This window comes from Penicillium alfredii, assembly GCF_028826965.1.
Source record: "Penicillium alfredii strain IBT 34128 chromosome Unknown utg000011l_segment0_segment0, whole genome shotgun sequence".
In the NCBI taxonomy this organism is placed as follows: Eukaryota; Fungi; Ascomycota; class Eurotiomycetes; order Eurotiales; family Aspergillaceae; genus Penicillium; species Penicillium alfredii.
The window spans coordinates 886,716-913,931 of NW_026622708.1; the positions used below are offsets into that span (position 1 = coordinate 886,716).

The 27,216-nt window shown below is 52.6% G+C and overlaps 13 protein-coding genes across 13 annotated transcripts; 8 read left to right on the forward strand and 5 right to left on the reverse strand.

Moving 5' to 3' along the window:
• Positions 1-71: 71 nt before the first annotated feature.
• NUU61_008770 (uncharacterized protein) lies at positions 72-8,264 on the reverse strand (the record flags this gene model as incomplete). The annotated part of the gene is made up of 12 exons (XM_056659295.1): positions 72-157; positions 214-270; positions 326-2,397; positions 2,451-2,502; positions 2,557-3,114; positions 3,173-3,372; positions 3,428-3,531; positions 3,584-4,170; positions 4,228-4,378; positions 4,431-4,592; positions 4,646-7,376; positions 7,438-8,264. The coding sequence occupies 12 exons, from the start codon at positions 8,262-8,264 to the stop codon at positions 72-74; spliced, it is 7,587 nt and encodes a 2,528-aa protein (XP_056507588.1).
• Positions 8,265-8,876: 612 nt separating this feature from the next.
• Positions 8,877-9,749, reverse strand: NUU61_008771 (sugar O-acetyltransferase; the record flags this gene model as incomplete). The annotated part of the gene is made up of 3 exons (XM_056659296.1): positions 8,877-8,954; positions 9,049-9,445; positions 9,589-9,749. The coding sequence occupies 3 exons, from the start codon at positions 9,747-9,749 to the stop codon at positions 8,877-8,879; spliced, it is 636 nt and encodes a 211-aa protein (XP_056507589.1).
• A 435-nt stretch (positions 9,750-10,184) lies between these two features.
• Positions 10,185-11,215, forward strand: NUU61_008772 (protein-S-isoprenylcysteine carboxyl O-methyltransferase; the record flags this gene model as incomplete). The annotated part of the gene is made up of 2 exons (XM_056659297.1): positions 10,185-11,052; positions 11,127-11,215. The coding sequence occupies 2 exons, from the start codon at positions 10,185-10,187 to the stop codon at positions 11,213-11,215; spliced, it is 957 nt and encodes a 318-aa protein (XP_056507590.1).
• Positions 11,216-11,385: 170 nt separating this feature from the next.
• Positions 11,386-13,627, reverse strand: pex8 (putative peroxisomal membrane protein Pex17; the record flags this gene model as incomplete). Its single annotated transcript, XM_056659298.1, has 3 exons — positions 11,386-11,937; positions 11,989-13,489; positions 13,554-13,627. The coding sequence occupies 3 exons, from the start codon at positions 13,625-13,627 to the stop codon at positions 11,386-11,388; spliced, it is 2,127 nt and encodes a 708-aa protein (XP_056507591.1).
• Positions 13,628-13,915: 288 nt separating this feature from the next.
• Positions 13,916-14,408, forward strand: NUU61_008774 (uncharacterized protein; the record flags this gene model as incomplete). Its single annotated transcript, XM_056659299.1, has 2 exons — positions 13,916-14,205; positions 14,288-14,408. 2 exons carry the CDS (start codon positions 13,916-13,918, stop codon positions 14,406-14,408), a joined length of 411 nt encoding a protein of 136 aa, XP_056507592.1.
• A 262-nt stretch (positions 14,409-14,670) lies between these two features.
• Positions 14,671-16,681, reverse strand: NUU61_008775 (uncharacterized protein; the record flags this gene model as incomplete). Its single annotated transcript, XM_056659300.1, has 4 exons — positions 14,671-16,056; positions 16,129-16,329; positions 16,390-16,505; positions 16,588-16,681. The coding sequence occupies 4 exons, from the start codon at positions 16,679-16,681 to the stop codon at positions 14,671-14,673; spliced, it is 1,797 nt and encodes a 598-aa protein (XP_056507593.1).
• A 67-nt stretch (positions 16,682-16,748) lies between these two features.
• NUU61_008776 (uncharacterized protein) lies at positions 16,749-17,000 on the forward strand (the record flags this gene model as incomplete). The annotated part of the gene is made up of 1 exon (XM_056659301.1): positions 16,749-17,000. One exon carries the CDS (start codon positions 16,749-16,751, stop codon positions 16,998-17,000), a length of 252 nt encoding a protein of 83 aa, XP_056507594.1.
• Positions 17,001-17,165: 165 nt separating this feature from the next.
• On the forward strand, positions 17,166-18,818 carry NUU61_008777 (putative diacylglycerol O-acyltransferase (DgaT); the record flags this gene model as incomplete). The annotated part of the gene is made up of 4 exons (XM_056659302.1): positions 17,166-17,400; positions 17,467-17,507; positions 17,564-18,560; positions 18,616-18,818. 4 exons carry the CDS (start codon positions 17,166-17,168, stop codon positions 18,816-18,818), a joined length of 1,476 nt encoding a protein of 491 aa, XP_056507595.1.
• A 487-nt stretch (positions 18,819-19,305) lies between these two features.
• NUU61_008778 (MAPEG family protein) lies at positions 19,306-19,895 on the forward strand (the record flags this gene model as incomplete). Its single annotated transcript, XM_056659303.1, has 2 exons — positions 19,306-19,337; positions 19,391-19,895. The coding sequence occupies 2 exons, from the start codon at positions 19,306-19,308 to the stop codon at positions 19,893-19,895; spliced, it is 537 nt and encodes a 178-aa protein (XP_056507596.1).
• Positions 19,896-20,252: 357 nt separating this feature from the next.
• Positions 20,253-21,212, forward strand: pyrG (orotidine-5'-phosphate decarboxylase pyrG; the record flags this gene model as incomplete). The annotated part of the gene is made up of 2 exons (XM_056659304.1): positions 20,253-20,409; positions 20,536-21,212. 2 exons carry the CDS (start codon positions 20,253-20,255, stop codon positions 21,210-21,212), a joined length of 834 nt encoding a protein of 277 aa, XP_056507597.1.
• Positions 21,213-22,186: 974 nt separating this feature from the next.
• Positions 22,187-24,135, forward strand: NUU61_008780 (allantoate permease family MFS transporter; the record flags this gene model as incomplete). The annotated part of the gene is made up of 7 exons (XM_056659305.1): positions 22,187-22,427; positions 22,485-22,586; positions 22,651-22,856; positions 22,913-23,332; positions 23,420-23,768; positions 23,846-24,026; positions 24,084-24,135. The coding sequence occupies 7 exons, from the start codon at positions 22,187-22,189 to the stop codon at positions 24,133-24,135; spliced, it is 1,551 nt and encodes a 516-aa protein (XP_056507598.1).
• A 726-nt stretch (positions 24,136-24,861) lies between these two features.
• Positions 24,862-26,006, forward strand: NUU61_008781 (uncharacterized protein; the record flags this gene model as incomplete). The annotated part of the gene is made up of 2 exons (XM_056659306.1): positions 24,862-25,471; positions 25,528-26,006. 2 exons carry the CDS (start codon positions 24,862-24,864, stop codon positions 26,004-26,006), a joined length of 1,089 nt encoding a protein of 362 aa, XP_056507599.1.
• A 561-nt stretch (positions 26,007-26,567) lies between these two features.
• On the reverse strand, positions 26,568-27,122 carry NUU61_008782 (uncharacterized protein; the record flags this gene model as incomplete). Its single annotated transcript, XM_056659307.1, has 2 exons — positions 26,568-26,603; positions 26,664-27,122. 2 exons carry the CDS (start codon positions 27,120-27,122, stop codon positions 26,568-26,570), a joined length of 495 nt encoding a protein of 164 aa, XP_056507600.1.
• Positions 27,123-27,216: the final 94 nt, after the last annotated feature.

Sequence of the window (27,216 nt, forward strand, 5' to 3'; positions counted from 1 at the left end):
AGACAACATCCCCGATGAAGAAGTAAGAAAATCAGAAAACGAAAAATCCACTAAAAAAAAACTCCATGTTCTTAGGGGGAGCCGGCGAGTCCCATCTCGGAATCGCTGGCCAGCGCAGAATTGGCATCCCATTCTTCCGCGGAAGGCGGGTCAGACTCTGGGATCAGGGCGTTAGACAGGGAGAGCCGGGAGGCGTCTGAAGGGGCGGCGTACCTGAGGCCAGATCGTCAGGGACGTCGACTGTCACTCGCTCGAGGAAGACAAGGACCGCTTTGACAGAGGAGTCAGTGAAATTCTCAAAAAGGCTAACTAGAAATCGGCTTACCATTGGCCTCTTTGAGGATCTGCTGATCCTCTTCACTATCGTTGAAGTACACTTCCAAGCAATGGGTCATGACTGAGCTGATCGCCTCGACTAATCTGGATTCGACGGTCCGGATTTGGTCGTTGAGGAACGACTTCTTGACTCGTTCGACGCAGGCCTGCAGTAGAGCACGAGCAATGGTGGCATGTCGGGGTTGATCTTCCTCAGTGTCGCTCTCGCCGTGGAAGAGGAGGGTGCGAAGCGCTTCAACGGCAGAAAGGCGCACATTTCGGTCAGGGTAAATGAGCAATACTGGCACCCAGTCCGGAATTTTGTCTGTCACAATCATGGTAAACTCTTTGGGGCCGATGTCCAATCGATCGTTGGACACCTGGCGGAGGCGTGTAAAGAATTGCAGGTGCTCTGAACCTCCACTGTTTTCGATGGTATCCAATCCCTTACCAACGAAGTCAATCATGCATAGAATTCGCTCCTTGTCTGGGCAATGCTTGCAAAAGACCAGAGTTGCATCGAGGAACGGGGCACAGTGCGCAGCAGGAGAAATCCTCAAGCCACCCTCGAGCATCTTGCAAATCGGCCCCAGGAAGCCTGCCTGGGGCTCTGCTTCGAGGAAAGTGATGAATATGCTCAGACAAGCCGGCGAGTCAGCAATGCTTTCGTGCTGGAGCAGTTTCGTGAGGAACAACAGCGATCCATCCTCTTCGAGCGGATTGATGAGGCTGCTTTCTCTCACACTAAGCGAGAATCGCCCTCCCGAGCAGGTTCGCCCGTCCTCGGCTGCGGTGGGAGGAAGGGAGAGATCGATGTTTTTGAAAAACAACAAACACAATGCCGCCATTTTTCGGTAGGAGAAGCGACGGCCCTTTTCTCTCAGTCGACGGTAGGCGACATAGTACTGTCTGAGCCTCTTCCGGTCCTCAACATCGAGCCAGATGATTTCCAGGCATTTGACAAATACCTCATTGTCCAGCATCGCCTCGATAACCCGTGGTCCAAATTCTGCGAGCCTGATGAAGAAGTCGAAGTAATCATCCCACACGCGCGGTAAAGCCTGGACAGAGGGCCAAATGACCTCTAACATGGCAACAATCTGTTCAATAGCTTTGTCGAATTTTTCCCGCCATACGTTGCGTTGACTCTCATCGATATCACTGTCATTCATACCTGCGTGGATCCTTTTGACAGCGCCCATAATGATCATGGTTTCTTTGTGTCGAACATCTGGGTTCAAAATCTTCAAGATGAGGTTTTGAAGCGAAGTTTGTCGAGTACAAACCCACTCAAGCACTCGAAGGGCTGCATCTGGCATCGGGAGCATTTGGAAGAGTTCGGTGAAGATACCATCCAAACCCCGGTAGTCCTTGGATCGAGAAACCAGCTGTTCGAGTGTATCCAGCCCCACGTCGATGGCTAGCCTGCCAATCCGGAGTCTGTTCGGGTACTCTGGATGTGTTTCATTTAGACGACGGAGGAGCCGCTGCACAAAAAATGCATAGTATGGGTCCAAGAGACAATAGCTCCGAATAAGGATCTCGTTCTCCATGGAGATGTGATTGGCAATCGTAGTTGGAATCGGGACACGAACCGGGAGTTTGGGCATTTCTTGCTTTTGTAGCACTGCCGAGTCCTCCCCTGTGGGAACACGCTGGTAGAACAACATGTAGGCGTTCCAAACTTTATTGAGATGAGCACCGCCCATGGAGGGAATCGATTCACCCTGGCCGCCAAAGCAATGATCTGCGATTGTCGATGGGTCAAAGCGGGTGACATCCGAGTCGTTGAACTCCACCCACGAAGCCGACGCATCAGTTGGGGATCGTTCTCGAGTGTACGAGTAGTAGTGGCCTGATTCGGCGGTGCCGGTATGAACCAAAACGCCAACCAATTCGAAGACATCCGGTGCAACACACGCATTGGACTCGGAAAGATAATCCACCTTGAAGGGAGTCATATCGATTCGTTCAGGGAACTGGAATTCGTCGTTGATCTTGCTTCTCATCATAGTAACCATATCAAAATCGAACCGTTTCAAATGGAAGATGAGGTTGTTAGGGACATCCTTTAAACAGGCCCTACACGGCAGTTAGAAGATTTAGCTCCCACTAGAGCATGGGAATTCACTCACCGTTTGACAGCATCGACATGGCGTCCACAAGAAGTGCATGAATACTTGTTGTCTGGTTCATGGATCAGAAATCATATCTCAGCATGAGATGCGTGTGCTCACTAACCTCCCTGCATGATTTCGCCTTCGACATATGCCTGCAGACTCTCTTCGAGGCTGGCCTTGCCCTTGATCTCACATTGAATCGCAGAGAAAGGTTCCAAACGTTCCGAAATATGATCACACTCTTTGGACTTGATTTGCTGCACCAGCTGACCGCCATAGAAAAGTCGGAACTTCTTCTTTTCTTCTGGGTCCGTGATTTGCGCCTCCCAGCGGTCAAAAAGAAGATTGTAGAATTCATCAACATCCATCTGAATAGTGACATCGATCGCCTCGTTGTCGTAAGTGAGAATGCTGTCCACGAATTCTTGCGGGTCAACACTCTTCCTCCATGTCTCTTGCATCCATGCAAACAGTTTTTGGGTTTGATTGAGAAGCATTTGCGATGAATCAGAGTCAGTGAGATGCATTTTTAATATGAACTCCCGGAATTCGATGTTCATGAAAAGCTGTGTCATCAAGGAGTTCAGGTAGCAGGTGTTGGAAAGGTTCTTGAGGCCGGCATAGCCCTCAGGCGCTCGAAGCATCTTTGTTCGATCAACGCACCAACTCGAGATATAATCTAACGAAGAATCAAAATCTGACAGGATCAGAATGGAAAAATGGTGGAATGAACAAACCTCGTGGAATAGCATCCTCTAATTGCACTAGAACATGCTCGTAATTTTCATCCCTTTGCTTGCATAGCAAATTGACTATATTGTAGAGTTTCTGGCGAGACCAAGTATGCAAGACTGGGATTTGCGTGACGATGCGATCGTCCGATTCCGTCGACAACTCCGGCAGAAGGTAATTGTTCAAGATCTGCTCTGCAAGATCACTGTAGAGATCTAATTAGCCTTCTACCAAACCTCAACGAGTAAAAGGGAACCTACAACGTGTCCAGGGTGATTTTGGCAGTGTCAGCCAGATCAAGGCACACTTCCAGCAAATCAGCAAATCCCAGAATCAGGTAATCGACCTGTTCCCTCCCAACGAACTACGGGCTGTTAGCTTAGGACATCACCCAGTTTTCAGGAAAGGAAAAATACCTCTTCTGTACAATGGCTCAGCATGACTTGACTCCATTCTGCGAGGTAGTCGCCGAGTATCAAATCACTTGGCGATTTCTCTGCAACAGAGCGGAACACCCAGAGAGCAACAGTGAAAAATTCTGCTGACTGACGGGCATATTGCAAAGTCTTGGGGATGACCTGGACAAATGAATTCCAGATGGTAGCCAGCATGTCGATTCGGCCAGGGCTTTCGGCAGGTGATAACGCTTGTGCTTCCTCGTTGCTAGTCTTTGTTGACTGCTTGAAAAGTTTTGAAGGACTGCAAGTGATCTTGATTCGCTCTGCGATGCTATGCCGGATTTGTTGTCTGTCTTCATCCAAAAGGAGAGACAGGATCAATTGGTCGAACTGAGCTTGTCGTTTGACAATGTTCCAGAACTTGTGATCGCACAATGACCCTTCGATCAAGACCGCGAACGAGTGGCAGATCAATTTTTGAATCCTTGGACTGGGCAAAGAGACAGCGGGTACATGTCGGCCGGTTTCGATGAGACTGAGAAGTCGTTGAACCAAGGACTGGGGGTCGTGAATGGGAATGGATCCATCATCGGTCGGACGATAGACTGAAGCGTATGAGTATCAGTAGCCGCCAGTAACAGAAGGGCGAAAACGAAACTTACTAGGAAGGGCAACAAGAAGGCATTCCACGGCATGCGTAGCGAGGTGAAACTTGATCGGACTTTCTGCGAGCGACTCAAACAGTTCGTTGGCAGTCAGGAAAGCCGCCAGCGCCTGAATGCTATGCGACACGAAGGACTGTTTTGGTGACAACTGCGGCATTCGTATTAACACCGGCATAATAGAGCATGAAAGCAAAACTCACCTCGACGGCTTCTTCACGAAGACAAGAGGATAGGGTGCTCAGAGAATACAATGCAATGAAAGGTTGTTGCAAGGGAAACAAGTCCTTTTCGTTTTTCTCTTCAGACCTAACCAATTCCAGGGCCCGGTCTTGCGGCGGAAACACGAGGAGAAAGTCGAAGATCTACATACAGTAAGCATATGGTCAAGAACGGATGATGGAGTATCAAATAGTACCTCGCGAGCCAGGTCATCTTTGAGGCCGAGAAGCTCATACAGCTCATCGAAATGCTTGAGCACCTCGAAGTCAACCGAAGAAAAGGATTGTCGTTTTCCACTCCGATCCACCTCCTGCGCATCTGGGGATTTGCGAATCATGAGAAGTCCAGGATGAAGCTTCAAATCCTTGAGGAGGGTCTTTGGGCTTTCTAGAAGCTCGATCCTTTGTCCACCAGTAATGGTAGTGAATTTAGAAAACCCTGTGAGCAGAGTCAGTCTTTCCACAAGATCGGCAGCCGTGGAAAGATCGCCGATGCGTAATGAGCAAACTGCGGAGCTGGAATTGCCGCTGAACCATTGGTAGGAAATAACTATGGGTTGACCAGACAATGGAGGATCAGGCAGATTGGAGGGCGAGCTCTGTGGTGGGCTGTATTGTGGGCGAGTGCGCAACCCATGAAGCAGTTGGCGGAGGAACAAGAGGGACCGGCTAAAGCTGAGCTCGTCAGCTTCCAAGTCACCATTTGAGCTGTCGATTTCCATAGGAACATCGCCATTGGCCGATGCGGTGTTTGGTGACTTCAATTTCGTGGCAGCCGACTTAAGCTGATCCACACAACGGTTGACGATGGCCATATGAGTGGCTTCCACCGCCGATCGAGGGGACCTGCGAATGATCTGGTGGTCCAGATACAGATCGATAGCAAATTTGGTTGCCTCGGTCTCAATAGTACCCGGGGGAGCCGTCAAGATGAACGTCCAGATCCGCTCTATTCCGGGAATAGACACCACTTCTTCCTCCCCAGCCATGGGCGGGGGGTTGAGACGGACCTCGTAGTTGATCGACTGTTTCGCGAACAACAACACTTCATGGGAGAAATCCTGAGGGAGAAGCCCGGGCAAATACTCCCGAATACATCGCTCAAGAAACGAGTTGTGCTTTCCACTGCGACTCGTGACATTGACCATCATATCCCACACAACCTTGCGGATCTCGTTTCCCAGCTTTTTCGACATGAGAACCTCGTTCCACATTATGCTGCTGAGTTCCGGCGTGATGGTGTCAGGGGCCATGTCAATGAGACGGTACACAATCTGCACCCGCGAAATGAAGCCGTGCCGTGAGAAAGGATCAGAAAAGTCGATGTGGCCTTCGCCCACGGTATGGCGTAGCTCCTGGATCACTAATCGAGTTAGATCGAAGTCCGTGGCCAGCTTCCAAATTTCTTGTGATTCAGATGAGGGCACCAGGGCGTTCAAAGCCTGAATACTGCCTGCAGTGAACTGATTCATCTCGGCAATATCCTGGATGCAACGCTCGTACATCTCCATTTTGTCCATCTCACTCAAGCCCGCTTTGATGAACTGGCCAAGCTGCGCGCTGCCGAAACGTTGTAACTGGGTTTTGTGCTCTACCGACAAATCCTCGGCTGCAGTGCTTTCCCGAATGAGACGTACGCAAAGACGTAGCGGAATGGGATCAACATGGTTCACTTCTGATAGGTCGTAAACCCCTCCTGAGACAGGCCTTTCACGCATTCGAGGCAAAAGGAGTTCGCAAACCTCTATCATGCGTGCATCGAAGCGATCCAACGGCAGCTCAAGCAATTTGGTACACACGTAGAGCAAGGCCGGGGACCCAGACGAATGCATAGGGAATGTGCGCATCAGCATTATCAAAACCTCGGAAACGGTTCGGCTGTCTTGACTTTCCGTCACTGTTTTCCAGATGGTGTCTGTGTCGAGATCGTTGTACGCCGACGTCACGACCAAGAAGCCAACGATATTGCTGCTGCGGCTGATCAGTTGTGGATGGGAGTCGACACCCACAAGATAGTCCACGATTTTATTGTCTCGCAGAAACCTGACAAGGTATTGAACGAACGGAAATGCCAATCCGTCGGGGTTGTTGGAGATGCTCTGCTGCCAGATACTAACCAGGTCTGACTGCATCGTCTCCACGCCGAAGACCCGAAGCTCCATGCGGCCATCCATGATATGCTTCTTCAAAACCCCGAATTTCCAGGCCCATAAAATGACGCTGGTGTTTTTCTCCGAAGTTGCTCCTTCCGACAACTCTATAGATAAATCCTTCGAGAGTTGGTGAATGAAGTCGGGGTCGCGATTGCAGAAGAGACTGTAGCCACGACTAATGAGACGCAGCATCTGCTCACTCATGTCGCTGGAGGCCCAGGGGAACTTTTTCGTGACTGATTCTTGGTATTTTTCATCGATAGATCGCATCATCTCGTAAAGTGTTTGCGTGTTCCTCGACTGAGCCGGAGAGTCGACGATCACACCTGCTTCCATGCTCTGTCTTCGTTCCAGCATGTACTCGGTCAAGCTGTTTGAGACGCATACAATCAGTGGCACCACGGTAGCCAGGTGTTGGCACTTGGGAGTCAGGTATATGATCTGAAATGCATATTCCGCTATGCCGTCGACTAGATCAATTGGAGGTGCTGCAACCAGGGTTTTGAGTCGAAGCACAAGGTCAGGCATCTCTCCGTCGTAAAGCTTGTCTAAGGCACGGAAGAAAGGAATGGCGTGAAACTGTAGTGACCAAGACAGAGGTTGCAAGTAGCGCCGTGACATGCTTTCGGGCACCTGAAGGTCTGTCTCATCTGCCCAGCGCTTCAAGGCCAAGGTATCCTGGCGAACCAGATGGATGGTGATCCGAGCATAATTGAGGAAGAACTCTTCGAGGAAAGTCCAGAGCCCTTGCCCATGATTTGGGTGAATTTCGTGTCTAATGGGCATGTTAGCTCTAGAGAGCAATGAACAGTGATCTCGATCCGGGGTCTCCTTACCCTCTGCGCAGCAGAGATTCTATGATAAGCGGTATAAGTTCCCAGAAGTCGCGGTCCTCCGCAAACACGGCCGGCGTCAATCGATTCAGGTCGCGCACACAACCGTCCATCCATCGTTTCATCGCAACCAGCGCGATAGCATCATTTACATCTCCTGTAGCAGCAGGGCAAGTCAGGATCGAGGCCGGGCTTGTCGAGGGCGAAGCGATCGGTCGCTTACCTTTTTCAAGCATGAGGCAAATCTGCTCCAAGCTCTCTCGCGCAGCCTGGCCATCACACACCTTGGGGAAGGAGTCAATCAGAGGGACAAGGTCCTGGACCTCGACGACCTCAGACGCAGTGTTGTCCCGCAACGCCTCCTCCAGCGGCCGCCAGTTGGACATGTTGGGATCTTGATCCATATCCTCCAACTCAGCAACTTCAATCTCGGGGCTCTGCGCGGGTGAGGAGGAAATGGATACAACGTTGGCGGGGGTCGCGTCGTCGCGGGCAGCGGATTGCGACTTGGGAGAGGGATCTGTGTGGTCAGCCGGGCCATCCAGCTGGGCAGAAGCCAACTCAGAGGCAGGGGATTTCATGTTGATGGTGACTTTGCTGGCCGAGCGAGCAGGGTCGGGGGTCAGGTCCATGTCGGAGGCAGGAGCGGGTGTCGCGAGAGCACCGTCAAGCGACAAGGTCTCAACCACGCGACTTCCACTGTCGAGACGCGGACGTTTCCGAGTCGCCTGCAGATCCAGATCCTCCATGGAGTCACCGTGCAGACGTGTCGACTCGATCAAGGGAGTGCCAGGTGGGGTGTGAGAGCTCTCTGGCGGGGGTGCTGCCATGACATTTTCTTCGGGGGGGTTGGATGGTGGAAAAAAGTGATCAGTGAGGGGAATGACGAGAGAGGGATTAAAAGTGAGAGGAAGAAACAGTCATGTGTGTACTGGGAGTGTCAAGTGAAAGCAATCCGCCGACGATGTGTGTCTGCGGAGGCTGAAGCGGACAGCTTTTTTTGGGGATGCGAGAGACCAGTGACGTTGTTCGGTGGAGAGAACAGGATCGACCATTCTCAGGACCCAATCCTGCGTGTCCTTGTCTTTCTAGTAAAAGGTAGGGAAATAGTCATTTAGAGCTATTAATTCAGCTTTTCTCATTCCGTTTCTTGTTTTTACTAGGCAGCAACTCAGTACTTAGTGAGCAAACACGGCTCTACCTACAATGCATGTATGCAAGTATATACCCAGCATATACAAAGAAATAGAAACAACCCCAAACTACTAGTAAGAAAACTGCATAGATTCTCTGAAAAGGGCTTATCCGATCGATCAAATGCCACTGTCTGGCCCAGCCATGCATCCCGGCAATAAAACCAGTGTTTATTGATCATCTCTCTCATTCCACGCATGTGTGGATGCCAAGATCAAATCCAACAAGCAACAAAGCAAGACAACCCTTCATTCTGTCATGGATGTCTCAATACGGCGAATCACTCGAGCTGGGTTCCCAGCAGCGACATGAAATGCAGGCACATCCTGTTGTGTTCAGCACAGTGGCAACCATTTATAAACAAAAGCAAGAAGAAATAGATCTACAAGACATATTCAAAGAAAGCATAGAAATACATACCTTGGTCACTACACTCCCAGCTCCGATCGTTGCACCTTTCCCAATCTTTACCCCCGGAAGCACAATCACATTCCCTCCAATCCAGCAATCCTCGCCGATATCAATTGGCTTGCCCATCTCAGGCCCCTCAGTTCCATTGCGCAAAGCAGGATCGAGTGGATGTGTCCCCGCAAACAGGCTGACGTTGGGACCGAACATAGTCCGAGCACCGATGGTGATGGGGCAACTGTCGATGAAGACGCAGTTGAAATTCACAAAGACACCCTCGCCGAGTCTCACATTGAAGCCATAGTCCACCCGGATTGGAGGCTCGATCCAGGGCTCATGTTGAAAGAGGGCTTCATCAGCCACGGGGTCATCCTGGACTGGTGGCAGAGGACTGTGATCGTCGACAACACTGGGGAGTATTTTAGTTGAAAGATCGTAGACTGTTGAGAGGTTGAAGTGGTGGCCATGACTGTAAGGTACCTAACATGGCCAGGTCACGTTCCTAAGAACCACATGTATGCCACCAACAGGGGTGCAATGAAACCAACTTACTCTCTCCACAGCTCCACCAACCGTCGCCGTGAGACCTCCCCAGCATTGTTGAACCGATTGCAGGCATATTTACAACCGGCCCGAGCTGCCACCAGATCTGGGGTGAAAGCATGGAAGAGCTCCCCGCGGAGCATCTTCTCTCTTTCTGTGGGCTGCGACATTGCCACTGCAATCGCCGATCAGTCTGAATTCCAAGAAGACCTAAATGGAACTAAACAGATGGAACCAAAGAACCAAAAAACATCAATTATACCTCGAATAACTCAAAGATCAATGACTGGAAGCAGAACTAAGAATCCAAGGGAAGCCAAGCCATGTGGGGGTGCCTCGGGGCGGGCAACCCAAGGTGACCCAAAGGCGCCCCAGATGAACAATACCACCGACATGTATTGTTCCCTGCCGTGCGAGACACAATGAAACACCACCACACCCAGACGGCGCTGGAGATTTAAGACTTCCCCGACGATCATGCGAACTCTCAGTGCGCCATCACAGCCAAAACCCTTCCACTCTCGAGTCCTGAATCTCTTCTCCGCAAGCTCCTTTTCTCTCCGCCAATATCTCCCCACCTATCCAACCCCCCCCCCAAAAAAGACATGGCCTCCGACGCAACCACCTCTGGCGCGCACCCAAGCCCAGGAAACCCGATCATCTCCTGGCCAATCGAGCGCACCTCGCACACCAACGAACCAGGCTGGCGACCTCCCCCGGTAACGCGTCGCCGCAGCTCCAGCTCCAGCTCCAGCTCCAGCAATAACTCAGCCTCAACCTCGAGCACCTCCTCCTCACGCGAAGTGGACATCGGAGCAACCAACTACCCAGGCGGCAAGATGGCGCTAGACGGGATCGCCCTGCGCGCATTCCTACTGGGGACAACACTGGGCGGGACATTGGGGCTGGCACTGTTCCTGGGCAGCGTGTACGAGACAGCGCTGTGGCGCGTGCCGTTCTTCATCGGCGCGCTGAGCATCTTCCATTTCCTCGAGTTCTGGGTGACGGCCCGGTACAACACGCGGTACGCGACGGTGTCGGCGTTCCTGCTGTCATCGAATGGGTGGGCGTACAATGCGGCGCATGGGTCTGCGGTCGTTGAGTGTGTCGTCTCGCATCTGCTGTGGCCCGGTCGTCAGTCGGCTCTGGCGCGGTCTCTGTCTTTTACGGAACCCATTACCGGGACGTCTGTTTCGGTGTTGCTGCTCGCGGGATTTTTTCTTGTCGTGCTAGGCCAGGTGGTGAGGACGCTGGCCATGGCGCAGGCCGCTAGCAACTTCAATCACCATGTGCAGGTCGAACATAAACAGGGCCATGTACTGGTCAAGTCTGGTCTGTACCGCTTCTTCCGCCATCCGAGCTACTTCGGCTTCTTCTGGTGGGGGCTCGGTACTCAGCTCGTGCTGGGGAATGTGCTCTGTTTAGTTGGGTATGCCGCGGTACTGTGGCGGTTCTTTTCTAGCAGAATCAAGCGTAAGTTTGGTTTTATCTTGTCATCTGTTGCTTTTTTTTTATTTACTTGGCTGACCATTGACCACTCATTGTAGGCGAGGAAGCGTTCCTCATCCAGTTCTTCGGCGCCGAGTACGTCCAGTACAAAGAGGAGACCCCCGTCGGAATCCCAGGGATTCGGTGATCTAACACAGAATATGGGGCTTTACAAAAGCATCAATCTAGCTAGTTAGAGAACAAAGCAAAAAGACATTTCAATCCATCGATTATGGCTCTGGTATATGGTATATGTACGGCATGGTCAACGTCCAATGCCTCACAGCTTACACCTCCAATAAGAACCCCGTGGGAACTTCATAGTTTATTCTCCGGCGCAACTCCTCCTACCGCCCCAGTCATATACGGCCCGCTTTCTTGGGATTCCCCGGCACCATGAGACGTCTCGGCCCCAAACAAGACCAGCTCACGCCCACCCTGGGTACTCCACCAGGCGACGCAGCAATGCGCTCGATCCACATCCATCTCGCCGCTGCTGAGAGCCTCCCAGAAACGGTCAACACAGATGTGTCGCATCTCCCGATCTGGGATCGTGTTGATCAGCTGTGCTGCGAGCGGAAGCCACTCTTTGAGATCGTCGACGCGGAGGAAAGAGAGAGAATCGATCAAGGCGAGGGTAAGCACAGCCTGCTCGGAAAGGGGCACGGTAGGGCCTGAATCGGCAGACACACCGGCCTGGGGTGGGATAGGTGTGGACGAAGCATTCAATGCGCGATCATGGACGACTTCCAACAGGATCGATGGAAGAAGGGGCTGGTTATTGGCGAGAGGCGACGGAGGCGCCGTGACCTGGATGACTGTTTTGAAAGCAAGACGGAATTGTCGCGCGGACAGGTTATTGGGAAATACCTGTGGATGATGAGAAATGTGGCTGGTTAAATAACAAGAGAAGAAACGTACGGCAAAGAGGTTTTCAATGTAGAAGGGCAGGTGTTTGGCAGCCAGTGCCGAGTTGTGCGGAATAGCGAAGACCACAAGCACCAGACTGTGAGCAGCCTCAAAGATCTCCAACAGGAGGCTGTTGGCCCCAGCGGCCAAATATGGAAAAGCGGCAGAAAGAAAAAGCTCTTCGTTGGCCTCGGGTGACAATAACAGAGGGAAGTGCTCGGCGGTGTTCAGGAAAAAAAGATCCAAACACCGCTCGACTGGGTGAGCAGGAATCTGGCCAATATCGCTGGGCTTGATACTTCGCAGGAAATTCTCAGCAAGGTCGGGGTAGTGCGAAAGGATGTCGATAGCTGCTAGGAACACAAAGTTGTGTTGTGATGAAGCATTCTGCCCAACTCGAGAAGAGACGAAGTAGAGGTTGCGGAGAATATGAAGGGATTGCATGGAAAGAAACGGCGCACCTAAGATATCTGGATCAGTCTCAAGAAAAGAGGCAGGGGTCTTGTGCCACTTACTACTGCCAGCAGCAAGAGCCGGATCATTGATAGATCTCCCTAGAACAGCCCGAAGAAGGATGACCACCGAGTATAAGCAGTTTCGGAGCACCTTCCAGAGAGCAGGAATCGTGCTTCTCCGTGATTCAGCTTCCAAGAACTCGGACTCCTCTGCCATATCAATCTCAGACAGTTTATTTTGGCGCCATTGCACCATGAGCGTCCGTACAAAGTCGGCGAGATAGTCGACGGTTTGCGCGACAGTCTTAACATCTTGAACATTCTCAATCGCATACGCGACAAGACGAGAGAGAGGACCCAAGGCCGACACAAGAGGACGAGAAGATATTGAAGACAGATAGCCGAATGTTGCAGAGTTGGCCGACCACCGGAATTGTTTCCCGGGGGCCTCGACAACGTCCTTGTCGATAGTCCCCAAGAAATAACCTCCCTCAAGACCCTCGGGCGAGAAAAAGGCCGATCGAATCATGATCGGCAGCAAGCGATCGTAATCCAGTTTGTTTCGTTCCAGATCGGACAGAAGCTCGAATGTGTAGTTCAACACCATAGTGATGCAATACCCATCCACACCCGCATCGGGCTCTAACTCCTCGAGAGCCAACTGTGCAGCCGTTGCCAGAGCCGACTCGAGTTTTGTTCGTATATGCCATGGTAGACCCTGGCGATTCTGTCCCTCGAAACCGAGCAGAATCCCGCCTAGCAGGAGCATGTGCCTCCAACGCGGAGACTTGTCGTCAGCGCCTTCCACCACTGCCTTAATCCATGCCTCCCGCTCGATCCTCCGATTTCGCCCATATGGTAACCGAGGCTCGTCTGTGCTGTCATTCTGCAGGACCGCAATGGCGGCGGTATTGAAGACACTGATTATCCTGCGACACGCCTGCAAGTCGACGGGGTGGTTCCACAGGGCGGGTGCGCTGAGAAGCTGCGATGCAAGCAAGCTCAAATTCAACGGGTTTCCAAGCATCGACAAGAAGCTGGTGGCCGTGGGAAGGATACTGGATATGGCATTAGCTCAAAATCAATGTTTCCCTGGTGCGATCGCGATGATGCTCGACTTACGCAGCAGCATCTTGAAGACTGGAGGTCGACTGCAGCGACCGCAGGAGCGCGGCCAATGAGCGTTCTGTTGCCATTGGGAGAAACCAGCAGAAGCACAGAGCGTGGACAAACACTCTCCGAGGTCCTTCTGCTGTATGTACATCAGGGAGAGATGCGCCCACGGCGGAGAACCCCAGACCTGCCGAGGTCCAGCCGGAGACAAACAGTGCAAACACGCGTCATTCTTCACGTCAAGCCATCTCCAGGGCGTTGTTTCCCGACCAAACCCACCACGCTGTCGAGGAAACGCTTCCTACTCTCTAGACCATGCTCTGAAATATTTCTCTTGCTGCAGCTGAACCGGCGCTGCAGCATAGCTCTCGATGGCCAACAATCGCATCCCGATCAACTACGAAGTGCCGGCGTTCCCTTCGCTGTACGATCCGCTGCCATCACACGATAAGGAGGCGTATTACCTCTATTACAAGCACGACATCTGGCGTTTTACCTTGTACTGGACCTTGGTGTTCTATGGCGCCACTCATCTGACGGTCGCCGGATGTGCGGTGTTGACGCACTTCCGCAATTGGAGCATCATCTGGATCCTGCCGCTATTATATAGTGTGGTTGCCGGGTTAGAAGGGTTATTTGCCGGGAGTATTGTCGGGCTTATGTGAGTATCTTTCGGTGTCACTGTCGAGGATTGTACTATTGTACTCGAGGGTGGGGTCTAATAGCTAATGTGTTTTGCGCAGTCTCGGCGCTGTTTACGAAGCAGGCAATTTTCGCATGTCGACTTGGCTGCCGATGATCTGGGGTGGCGTGAATGTCATGGTTCTCATCATGACGAGTTTTCCTATGCAGGGTGGTCTTTGAATGGGATCAATCTTGCCCGATGAAAATTACTTGCAAGGTGGTCAACATACGATCTATAAAAGGATATTCCATGATGCAATCCCGTTCATAAGTTGAGGTTGAATTCTGAACGCCCAGGCTATAATACATCTGGGAATCTATATCCCACAAAGAGTGCCTGACTCCGCAGAGCCGCGTCACAGCAGCCCATCATGCTATGTCCCTTACGCCGGTTCCGCAATTCCCATCCGCCTGGTCTTTTGCAGGCATTGCTGTCCTGCCACTACCGTCGGTTGCCATCGGGAGTGCCACCTCCCTGCAGTCCTGGCAAGCCACCGAACCCTGCTGGAAAGCCAGGGTTTACCGGGAAATTCTGGGGGTTGGGGTTCTGGGGCATGGGGAACCCTTGAGAGAGAAGCTGCTTCTGCAGTTGCGCGAGATCGACATTCATCGGTGGCGCTCCGGGTATTCCCGGTGGCATGGGGAACCCGGGCATTCCTTGATTGGGTGTGTGTGACTGCGGGGGAGGTTGTGTGCCCATAATTGCAGCCAAGCGGCCAGGATCCATTCCGCCCATGGCACCCGGCGGCGGCGGTTGAGCGGCACCGATACCAGGCAGTAATCCTGGGCCGTCGGGCTGGGGAGCACTTTGAATGCCGGGCAGAGACGGACCACCGGGTTGGCGCTGGTCGACAAGGCTGTCGGCCTCGTCCTGCATATCTTGCTCCTCTTCCTCGCGCATCTGTCTCCGGCCGAACCCACGGTTCCATGTGCCCTGTGCTTCTGCTGCCTCTTCGCCGATATGGAATCGATCCTGCATGTAACTAGTTTCACCGGGTCGCGCTCGAGACCAAAATCGAGTAAAGTTATCCTTCGATCCTGAGGCCAGGATATGGCCCAATGGGTGCCAGTCCAGCGACCAAATCGTGGCGGCGTGTGCGTATTGAATCCGATGCGCCGGGTAGATCACTTGTGGCGGGGTATTGGCAGGGTCCGGGCTATCATACGGTGCCACGGTGGGGATCTGGCCACTGGGTAGGTTGGGCTCATCCAGGAGATAGTGATGCAAGGATCCATCCTCGGCTCCAGTAGAGATGAGGTTGCTGTGAATCGGATGCCATGTCAACGAAGACACGGGCTTGTCATGCCCTCGTAAGATGCAAATGTCCCTCATCATCCGCAGGTCAAATACTCGCGCCGTCTGGTCGCGCGATGATGTAGCGAGGAGATTGTTGTTGACCCGCGAGAACCGGGTAGCCGTAACTGTATTTTTGTGGCTGTGGAGCGTGGTCAAGCACCGAGCGGTGCGCGGGTCCCAGAACTTGACCTGGTGGTCTTTTGACCCAGACACCAACAATCCTTTCGTCGGGTGCCAGTCGCAGGACTTGACATCCCAATTGTGGCCCGTCAGAGTCGTATCGGAGGTCCGCGAGGTAAAGTCAAAGATCTTGAGGGTGGTATCATCCGACGCAGAAAGGAACTTGGTATCGCTAGGCGCCCAGGCCAGGTCTCGCACCGCATCGTGGTGTGCGTCGTCAATCGTCTCGACGTTGTTGAAATTCGGGCGCCAGTACTTGATGTCGCCCCGTTGGCCGCCGGAGATCAGCCAGTCATGGCTGTGAGACCAGCCCAGCGATGTAACGCCTGCTTGTATTTGATCGTAATGAGCCTGGGCAGAAGACAAATGGTCAGTCTCGCCCCTCACCAATACCACAACCGATTTACATGCTCAGATACGCACATCCATGACCGTTTCAAAATTGAAGGCCGTTCCGTTCCAAAGCATAAACTCGCCGGTATGGCCTCCGGTGAGCAGCCGTCTCCCTTCGGGAGTCCATCGCACCACGACAATCGGCTTCTTGGATTTCCCAATCGACTGGTGCAGGTGTCGGACGGGGATTGTATCGGCAGGGGAATGGATTCGAGCCATGGGCGGCAACATCTAGTCAGAGCAAATCCCATCAGCCTCGCTTCCGCAATGGGGTCGTTGCGCGACACGTACATCCACCGTGAAACTGGCGCTCGGCCGCTCGGTCTCCATCCGATGCCCTCCTCTGTAGTGTGGTCGCCGTGTTCGCATCCATTGTACCATCGAAGAGCCATAATCCGTCACGAGTCCTGTGGGAATTAGGTGGTCAGCCGAGCCATCACCAAGGGTTGGGAAGCTTTTCCGGAAGGCGCGACAAGAGATCACACGTACTGGGTCGTCGGGGACCGACGGGGCCGCTGTCATAATTCTTCGTAAACCTCCCCCCGAGCTGGGAGTCGCCCCCATGGTCCTCGTAGTAGGCCATTGCGACCACCGATGGGGAGCTCTGTGAAAAGTTGACGAAGGATCAGGTGGATACTTCAGCCGTCAACATGACCAAGAAGGGGGTAGCGAAGAAGCGGCAATCAATCTCGGAGCTCAAGATCAATTCAGAAATCACCAAAGTGAGAAAAGCTGGAAATCGCCGAGGAGCGTGGATGATGCTTGTCTCCAGCATCGCAGGATCCGCCGTCTCCCTGGGGCCGGCCGCTCACTCTGATTGGCCACGCAGGGTATCTGCATTGCTTGCGCCATGGCTCTCCCCGCCGTTGGACTTTCCTTCTTCGCGTGTTCAAGAGGCGTAGTCGCCTTGGAGATCTGTTGCTTTTGTTGCTTGTGTGGCTTTGATTGCTTTGTCTTTGGTTGTTCCAGCTACTTCGCGTTTTCTCGTCAAGGCAGCTGTCCGCGGGTTGTCGTCGAGCTTGTCAACATTGTTCCCCATCCCATTCTAACCTCATCCGCAGGTCGGGATGGCCTCACAGGCTGAAGAGACGAGCCCAGCTCATGAGCTGGAGACTTCCAAATCAACAAAAGCAAATGCGGCTGCTTCGACTGGCGAGACATCTGTGCTGACCAAGCCCCGACGCAGTAAATATCGCCATGTCGCGGCCTATCACTCGCAGGTGCGACATTCCAGCCTCAGCCGAGACGCCGATTGGACGCCCAGTTTTCTTGGGTTTCGCAATCTCATGGTGCTGGTGCTTGGTAGGGTCGTTGCTCTCATCGGTCTATGTCCAGGCAGGACAGAGACGGGCTAACACGTCGTGACAGTGGCGATGAATCTACGGTTGATCATTGAGAATTTTATGAAAGTGGGTGACCTCGCTGTCTGCTCAATGCAGACCACCGAACTAATTTAATGATATAGTATGGGGTTCTAATCTGCATTAAATGCCATGACTACCGCCAGCGGGACATTGTACTCGGGTCGATTCTGTTTGCCTTGGTCCCATGCCATTTATTTACTGCATATATCATCGAGTTGGCTACTGCGGGAGCCGCTAAAAAGACGGTCGGTCAGCCAAAGAAAACAGACGAAGAAAAAGAACATGACCAGCAAGTGTTTCGGTCCACATGGCGGTACACAGCCTTTCTTCACACGTTGAACGCCACGCTCTGTCTGGCAGTGACGAGTTTCGTGGTGTACTTTTACATCCACCACCCGGGCATTGGAACCCTCTGTGAGCTACATGCGATCATCGTCTGGCTGAAGATCTGCTCGTACGCATTTACGAACCGAGATCTTCGTTTGGCACTACTCAATCCATCCAGTGATCCTGGCCTGCCCGAGATCTACGCCTCGTGTCCCTATCCTAGGAACATCACCATTGAGAACCTGTGCTACTTCTGGCTTGCGCCGACACTCGTCTACCAGTCGGTCTATCCACGGACCTCGTCAGTGCGGTGGTCATTTGTTGCGAAACGCCTGGCCGAGTTTGGGGGTCTCTCGGTGTTCATCTGGCTCCTCTCGGCGCAGTATGCAGCCCCGGTTCTGCGCAACTCGATTGACAAGATCGCTGTCATGGACATCGCCTCCATCTTAGAGCGGGTTATGAAGCTGTCTACGATCTCGCTGGTTATCTGGCTTGCGGGGTTCTTCGCACTCTTCCAGGCTCTGCTGAACGCCTTGGCCGAAGTGATGCGGTTCGGCGACCGCGAGTTCTACACGGACTGGTGGAACAGCTCCAGTCTGGGAGTGTACTGGCGGTCTTGGAATCGGCCAGTATATCTTTTTATGAAACGACATGTATATTCGCCGCTGGTGGGCCGCGGCTGGAGTCCATTGGCCGCCAGCGGGATGGTGTTCCTGTTGTCGGCCATCCTCCACGAGATGCTGGTTGGGATTCCCACTCACAACTTTATTGGTATATCCCTCCCTCTCGTCTGGTGTTATGGCCACCCGATGCTGATTAGTTTTAGGTGTAGCTTTTGTCGGGATGCTGTTTCAATTACCACTCATAGCTGTCACCGCACCCTTGGAGAAGATGCGCGACCCTCTTGGCAAGGTCATTGGCAATTGCATTTTCTGGGTGAGCTTTTGCTTAGTTGGACAGCCGCTGGGAGCTCTGCTCTACTTCTTTGCCTGGCAGGCCAAGTATGGCAGCGTCAGCCGAATGCGCTAAAAGACAGTCCCAGGCATAGTCGGGGCCGCATGACGTCACCGGGAAGCTTGGTTTTTTGGATATTTTGATCATATACGACTTGGTTCGCATAAGCATTGAACATTAATAACCATCAGAGCATTTTACATTAGTCATTTCCTGCCCTTGTAATTTGGGTTGCATTTCTAAGTTTTATTTTGTTTTTATTTTTCTCTTTCGCTGGTATATCTGGCGTCCAAAGTGTATACAATTGTAGGAATGGTGACAAGATACCGCGAAGAACATTAATTCTCAGCTCTTATTTCCCCGTATTTAAATAAACCACAAATCAATCGAAAGCAATCGACAGCAGTCGAATCGCCAAGATGTGTCCCAGATCGGAGAGACTGAGTGTCCCGACCGAAGCACGGATGTTCGGGCGTTGGCCGCCCCGAGTGTATAAAAAGCCCATCCGTGGCACCCCAACCCCCAGACTCTTCTCTCCATTAACCCTTGATTGATTTTCATCATGGTCGCAATTCCTGTCCCCGACAACTACGGGTGAGTTGGACATTATCCCTCTCAAGAGGTGTATGGTCGCTTACCATCTGCAGCCTCGTGATCGGCGTGGCCCTCGGCGCCATCCCACTGCTGGGCTTCGTGCACGGCGGTGTCACAACCTCGATACGCAAGGAGGCCAAGGTGCCGTATCCTCACAGCTACGCGTCGGTCGAGCAGTGCCAGGAAAATGTATCCCCTTCCCCCTCCCTCCAGTTTATAACACTGAGCCTTGACATTAACTTACTTTTTCTTTCTCTTTTTCAGGCCAAGGCAGAGCAGTTCAACTGCGCCCAGCGCGCCCACTCCAACTTCCTGGAGAATTCCTCGCAGACCATGCTCTGCACGCTGGTGGCGGGCCTGAAGTACCCCGAGCTGGCGGCCGGCATTGGCTCCGTGTGGGTCTTGTCCCGTGTGATGTTCCTGTATGGATACGTGTACTCGGGCCAAGCGCAGGGCAAGGGCCGATTCAACAAGGGCGGACCTGTCTTCTGGCTGGCGCAGGGTGCGCTCTGGGGACTGGCTGTGTTTGGAGTTGGGAAGGATCTGGTGTCGCTCTAGGAAGATTCAAGTGTCTAATTAAATCCATTTTATACGTCGCACCTTATCAGTCATGCAAAATACAAGCAAATCATCAAAGGATTCAAGCATCCAAGTCAGCTTCACGAGTGCACGGCCACACAGCGAAGCTCTGGGGTTTTGTGGCGCATGCTCCACTGTGGCGCACGAAAAAAAAGCTCCCAAGTCCGTCCCCCTCGAACTCTGCGTTGCATTGCTTCTGTTCTTGTGATATCGAAGAAGAGAAAAAGAATAAGAGAAGGGCATTCTTGTATCTATTTCTAATACACCCTCCCCACCGCGCCCATTCATCCCCTCGCCCCTACCTGGTCGCCTTTCACCACCCCCCCACCCCCCGCCATGTCGTCCAAATCGCAATTGACGTACGGCGCCCGCGCCAGCACTCACCCCAATCCGTTGGCCCGAAAGCTCTTCCAGGTGGCCGAGGCCAAGAAAAGCAATGTGACGGTATCAGCGGATGTGACGAGTACCAAAGAGCTACTGGATCTGGCCGACCGTACGTAACAACTTTCCCAGCGATCCTCGCCAAGTCTTCTTGTTCTGGCGAAGGGGGGGGAGGAGGGGGAGAGGGGGAGCGATAAGTGGGCTAACCTTCGACTCACATCGAGAACGAGCCCTACAGAACTTGGCCCCTACATTGCCGTGATCAAAACCCACATCGATATCCTCACAGACTTTGGACCCCAGACCATCGCCGGGCTCCAGGCGCTGGCCCAGAAGCACAACTTTCTCATTTTCGAGGACCGCAAGTTCATCGACATCGGCAATACGGTCCAGAAGCAGTACCACGGCGGCACACTCCGGATCTCGGAATGGGCGCACATCATCAACTGCAGCATCCTCCCTGGCGAGGGCATCGTCGAGGCCTTGGCTCAGACGGCGCAGGCGATGGATTTCCCCTATGGGGCGGACCGGGGTCTGCTGATCCTCGCCGAGATGACCTCGAAGGGGTCCTTGGCGACGGGGCCGTACACGGCGGCGTCGGTCGACTACGCGCGGAAATATCCGAGCTTCGTGCTGGGGTTTGTGTCGACGCGGTCGCTGGGCGAGGTGCCTGCGACGGTGGCAGCCAGTGCCGACGAGGATTTTGTCGTGTTCACCACGGGCGTTAACCTCTCGTCTACGGGCGACAAGTTGGGCCAGCAGTATCAGACGCCACAGTCGGCGGTGGGTCGTGGAGCGGATTTCATTATCGCCGGCCGGGGCATCTATGCGGCGCCTGACCCGCAGGAGGCTGCGCGCCAATATCAGCAACAGGGATGGGAGGCGTATGTGGCCCGTGTTGGTGGGGCTCAATAAGAGCGAGAGAGATAAAGAGAACACACATTGTATGCATGCAATAATTGAGGCGAACCCTGGAACTACGATTCGCACCGTCGCATTGGCCCCCTGGAGCCCTTTGCTTTTTTGTACCAACATACCAGTTCCAAAAAATGGATTCCCAGGATGGTGCGGGTCGACGTCAGTGGAGACTCTCGGTCACTCTCGGTCAGTCCGGGGCCAACCTGATTCAGTGTGATCCATTGCGATTCCTGTTCGGGTTCACCGCTTGGCGGTCGGAGAAAAAGCTTCGACATCTTGGTTAAGCCTTGGCCTCGTGCTTCCACGTTGCACGAGGGTACTTATCAAAATCCGCGGTAGAATATCTCCGATGCGAGATATCCATGGTTCGAGGGTGGTTTCACATTCCCACACCGCAACAGGGGGATCCCTGAAGAGAAAAAGAAAAAAAAAAAAAAGAAAAAAGAACAAAAAAGGACCAAAGATAGGGTGCTGCATCGGCTCAGATCTCAAGCGGTGGGAAAGCCTCTCTGAGAGGGGGCCCGTTCACCTCGAGTGGACTCATCCACAGTACACATCCCTGATGCATTGCTCTTTCATCCCTTGCCGATCAACCCCCCTCTTTCTCTCTCATCCAATAATCGCCAGCGAATCCGGCGTGATGCCGACCCCAGATAATCGGGTGCTTATCGTGGAGAGACCCACCAGGGGGCGGTTGTGGAGCTTGATAGGATGCAACATGCGTGGCCCGGGGAGTTAACATGGCCATGTGCGTGACATTTGGGATCTGCCGAGAGCTCACCGTTCTTTTTTTTCCCCTTTCTTTCTTCCCAAGCTATAAAATTCTCCTCTTCCCTCACCTCTGCTCTGCTCGGTTCTCGAAAAAAAAAAGGTTGGTCGAACTTTGGTTTCCGGTTCTCTCCATATCTCTATATCTCTATTTCTCTGCTTCTCCGACACATCCGGGTTCCATTTTCCGCCACAACCCCATCATGGTAGACGAGGAGAAGACTCTGGGCAACTCCTCGTCCGTGGACGTCGACACGGGCAAACATGCCGGTCCCACCTTGGAGAAACATGGCCAGGACGCCGACGAGGCCATGAAGGCCATTTCTCAGCTGCAAGGCGAGGCGATTGAGTTAGACGAGCCCACGAACCGGAGGCTGCTGCGCAAGATTGACTGGCATATGATGCCCATTATGTGCTGTATCTATGGCATGAACTTTCTCGACAGTATGTCTGACGGAGCGTGAACGTGCAACTACTGGAAACATGCTGACTCGCTTCGAGAAACCACCCTATCCTATGCTAGTGTCATGGGCCTCAAGGAGGATCTCCATCTGGATCCTGACAGTGACCAATACCAGTGGCTGGGCAGTCTATTTTACTTTGGTTGGTTTGGTCCTCGAAAATTGTGAAGCTTTGACGTCCTTGAATGCTAATATCTTTCTTTTAGGATACTTGGCCTGGGAATACCCGACCAACCGTCTCCTCCAGATGCTACCCTTGGGCAAATACTCGGGCGCTTGTATTTTAATCTGGGGCCTCATCCTCTGCTGCTTTGCCGCTACCAATAACTACCCCGGTGCCATTGCCATTCGGTTTTTCCTCGGCGTGTTCGAGGCTGCCGTAACACCGGGCTTTGCTCTTCTGACTTCTCAGGTATTACCTTTCCCAATACATGAATGGATATAAATCGATGCTAATAATGAATCCAGTGGTATACCCAACGAGAGCAAGGAAGCCGTGTGAACATCTGGTTCAGCTTCAACGGCTGGGGCCAAATCCTGGGAGGTGTAGTCTCCTACGGGATCGCGGTCGGCACCCAGAAGAATGGATCGACGATCGAACCCTGGAAGATTGTGTTCTTGTTTACGGGCCTGCTGACTATCGTTTTGGGCATGGCCTTCCTCTGGATCGTCCCCGACAGCCAACTCAACGCCCGCTGGTTAAAGGAAGAGGATCGCATTCTGGCGATCGCGCGGGTGCGGGTCAACCAGCAGGGAATTGGTAACAAGCATTTCAAATGGTATCAGGTGAAGGAGGCACTCTTGGACCCGATGACGTGGGCCTTTTTCTTTTTCGCGATCATCGCGAATATTCCGAATGGTGGCATTACCAATTTTTTCAGTCAGCTGGTAAGTTTTTCCGAGACTTGAGACTTGTTGATTATTACTTGCTTTGATTGTCTGTTGCTAACTGTCGACGCTTTTCTCTGGTTATAGATCAAAGGCTTTGGCTACACAGAAGAAGACAGCTTGATCCTCGGTGTTCCCGGCGGTGCCGTCGAAGTGGTGGCTCTGCTGTTGAATGGTTGGGTCGGCCATGTCACCGGGCAGCGTATCCTGGCCAGTCTTGGTGGTCTGTTTGCCTCGATTGTCGGAATGGTCTTGATTGTCGCTCTGCCTCTCTCCAACAACGTCGGCCGCCTGATTGGATATTACCTGACCCAAGCCAACCCGACACCCTTTGTTGCGCTGCTGTCCCTCGTCTCGTCAAATGTGGCTGGTTACACTAAGAAGACAACCGTGGCAGCTCTGTATTTGATCGGATACTGTGCAGGCAATATCATTGGTGAGTGGAGCGAAGAGTTCTTCAAGAACCTTGGAATGATCTACAACAATGCTGACATTTTACTTTTCTTTCTTTAGGGCCCCAAGTCTTCCGCCCTCAAGATGCACCCCGCTATGTACCGGGTGAGATTACTATTATTGTCTGCTGGGGGGTGTGCATTCTGATGCTGCTGGGGGTGTGGTGGTGGTATGGGAACGAGAACCGACGCAAGGCACAGGTGTGCGCGGCGCCGGGCTATGTGCGCATGGAGAACCAAGAGTGAGTCTCTCTTTTTAAACATCTTGACTCTATGTTTTCAGTTACTGACTCACTCAGGTGGCTTGATTTGACTGACCGGGAAAACCCCGAGTTCGTATACTCGTTGTGAGAACTCCATTGTTTTGATGTGGAGAAAATATAAAGTCATATAGCCGGCGTTGGTACAATTGAATGAATTATGGTTATGGTTATGCTTAAAAAGATCGCATATGTCGTGTCCTGTTTCACCGCACAAGCTAAAATATCGAATATCAAATCTTGAATATTGAATGCGTACGTGGATTTGCGCTCCAAGTGGGCCCCCCAGGGCCCATGAGGGGCTGCAGAATCCAACTCAGGAACTATACAGAGCTTTGTATATGATGAGATTTGGAGTATCTCGGGGTGTATATGATTTTGAATAATCTCTGATTTAACACCAATATTTGGCTCTACTACTAACTCTTCTTATTGTCAGACAAACCCCCGACACGCAGCAAATGCAGGGGCGTTTACGCACGAGTGAAGATCAGCCCCCCACCTCCAGGGCGCTTGAGGGAGCGGTGTGAATGAACCTGTTTAGCCTTCGCTTTGACTCCTTTTTCTTTTTCTTTCTCTTCTCTTTCTCTCTATCGTGTCCCTCTTCTTCTTCGTTTCCTTCTTCATCTTCTTTTTAGTATTTTCTTTCTTTTTCTTTTTCTCTTCAAGATGGACCCCTTTCTCTGCCACCCCCTCTAAGCCCTAATCTTATCGCCCCTCTTCATCAGACGCAGTATTGATCGGCGATCCCGGTGATCGCTGAGCGCCTGCAGCCATTTGGGCAGGCACGTCCTCTTTCAAGGTTTCGCGAAGGCAAATGGCCTCCGTCACATGCCATGGCGATCCTGACATGGCCCTTTCACCTGCAGACAACCTTCTTTCCCATCCTCCTTGCATCGACCTCTCCAGTCCTTCCAAGACTCCATGCAACTCGGTGACGGAAATCACTGAGAAATGCGTCATCCCAGTCGAGTCTCCGCCAACTGTGCCTGTTCGATCATCGGAGATGGACACCCCTAAGATGAAGAGGGTTGACCCGCCCAGCACGAAAACACCCGATTCCTCCCCGACATCTCCCAGCCGGCCTCGCCCTGCGTCTCGCCCTACCTCTGGTGCCAACTCGGTCAACCACTCGCGCTCAGCTTCACGCAATACGGCGCGGTCTCGACCGACAAGCCGTCGCAGCTCTCTTCATTCGGCTCGTCGGGTGATTCCCAATACTGCCATCGTCCCTGTCCACTCGGCCCGCAGTACGCCTCAAGAGAAACGAGAGTCGTTGCTGGCACTGCATCGGGAGTCATGCCGTCTCTTCCAAGACCAGTCATCTAGATCAGATGCAGAAAACCCCAAGTCTCTACCAACCTTGCATACATCGGCATCTTCAACCTATCGATCTCGGCGCGAAGGCCGCGCCTCTTCTGAAACCGGTGGCTCGGCACCGCCATCACCAGGCGCCTCGTCATATTCCAGCCACCGCTTCGAGCGCGTGAGCTCTTCCAACGCACCCCCTTCCCTCTTCGCCCCAGTGACCGAGCCAACACCGACCCTCCTCCTATGGTGGGAACCGCCTCCAACTACCACCGCCGCAGCCCGTCGTCCTCGTCCGTGCATGTCCCCGCAACTGTCATGGAGTGGACGTCGGTCTCGACCCGCCGCCGCGAGTACGAGAAGATCGACCGCGCCAGCCGTGGTGTGCGCGGGCTCTGGCGCCGCGTCGCCCCGCGCTGGTGCCGGACCCGTGACGCGCGCACCCCGTTCTTTGAAGAAGGCAGGCCCAGCCGCGAGGGCAGTGTGCGGCGTTTCCGCATGGATCTTCCCGGTGATGGCGATCAGACAAGGGAAGCGAGAGACCCGGGCAAGCCGCAGGTCCAGCTCCTGGACTTTTTGCACCGAGGTCCGGGCAATGAAAGTGAAAGTGGTTCTCAGCGTCGCTGGCCTGGTCTCCGCTCCAGGACCTCTTGATACACCCTTGACTTCTTTTTTCTTTTATTTTCTTGGCCAGCACCGGTGCTGGTTGCTTTTATTCTCTGTTCTCTGTTCTCTGTTCTCTGTTCTTTCTGGTCCCGCTTCTTTTCCCTCCCTCTACGATACCATGAATCCCTGACTGCCGATCCTGACTTGACTCTTGCATCTGAATCTGCATTGCATCACATCGCATAGCCTGCATCTAGCGTGCTGTACACGGTTTGTCCTTTGTGGCCGGCCCCCTGGTGGTCTTATCTTCGCATTGTTACTTGACCTGTTGAAGACTGCGATACCCTAATTGAGTTACCCGATGTGCTTCCTTCAAATGCTATTTTTTACTATATTCAGATGGAGGTGATCAGATAGATAGGTGTAAGGAAGTACTATCAGTACCTAGACTATCTTAAAATTCCTGTTTCTAGTTAGGTCCTTGATTTTCTGTTTCAATTTTATAGTGGCCACCCACGGACCTTGGATATAGTTCATAAGCATGGAAGAAATAATCATCGAAAAGCATTCAAACAAAGAGTCCTGCCCTCAGCACCACCAGAGTTCACACTAGATCTCCTGAGACTGTCCCCTTTGACGAAACAACTACAACTCCACATTAGCCCAGACACACTGATACACACTGCAAGTCAACCATATACATACTAATTTCTGCTCCTGCCATTTAACACTCTCCCGAATCGATTGAGGCAAATAAACAAGCCCCCTCGGCGCCGCCTTAAACCCATACTTCTCCCTCATCTCCCGGAGCGTGATCGGACGCAGCAATTCATAAACGGAAACCATCCGATAAGCAAAATCATACCCGATCCAGTCCTTGTGTCTATTATTGAACTCTGCATTACCGAGTCCATCTTCCTGGAGGGGCGCATCATCAGCATGATTCCGGGTTCGAGCTGGCAGGGTTTCGCAGATATGTGTGATGCTGGAGTGGGGCGCAGTGCGGTAGAACCAGATTCGTTTCACTTCAGGCTTGAGGCGGTATTTGCGGAATTCGTGGTTCTTTGTTCTGTTGATTATTTGGTTCATGTATGGGTCTTGCATTGGGAGGATGGCGTCGCTGTGGAGGGGGCATTCGTTGAGCGGGTTTGTTGTACAGGACATCGGGAGAGAATCTTGGAAGGAAATTTGGGAGATAGAGGGTTTTGATTTTGAGATTGGGATTAGACAGACTAAAAGGAAGGTTGTGATATAGAAA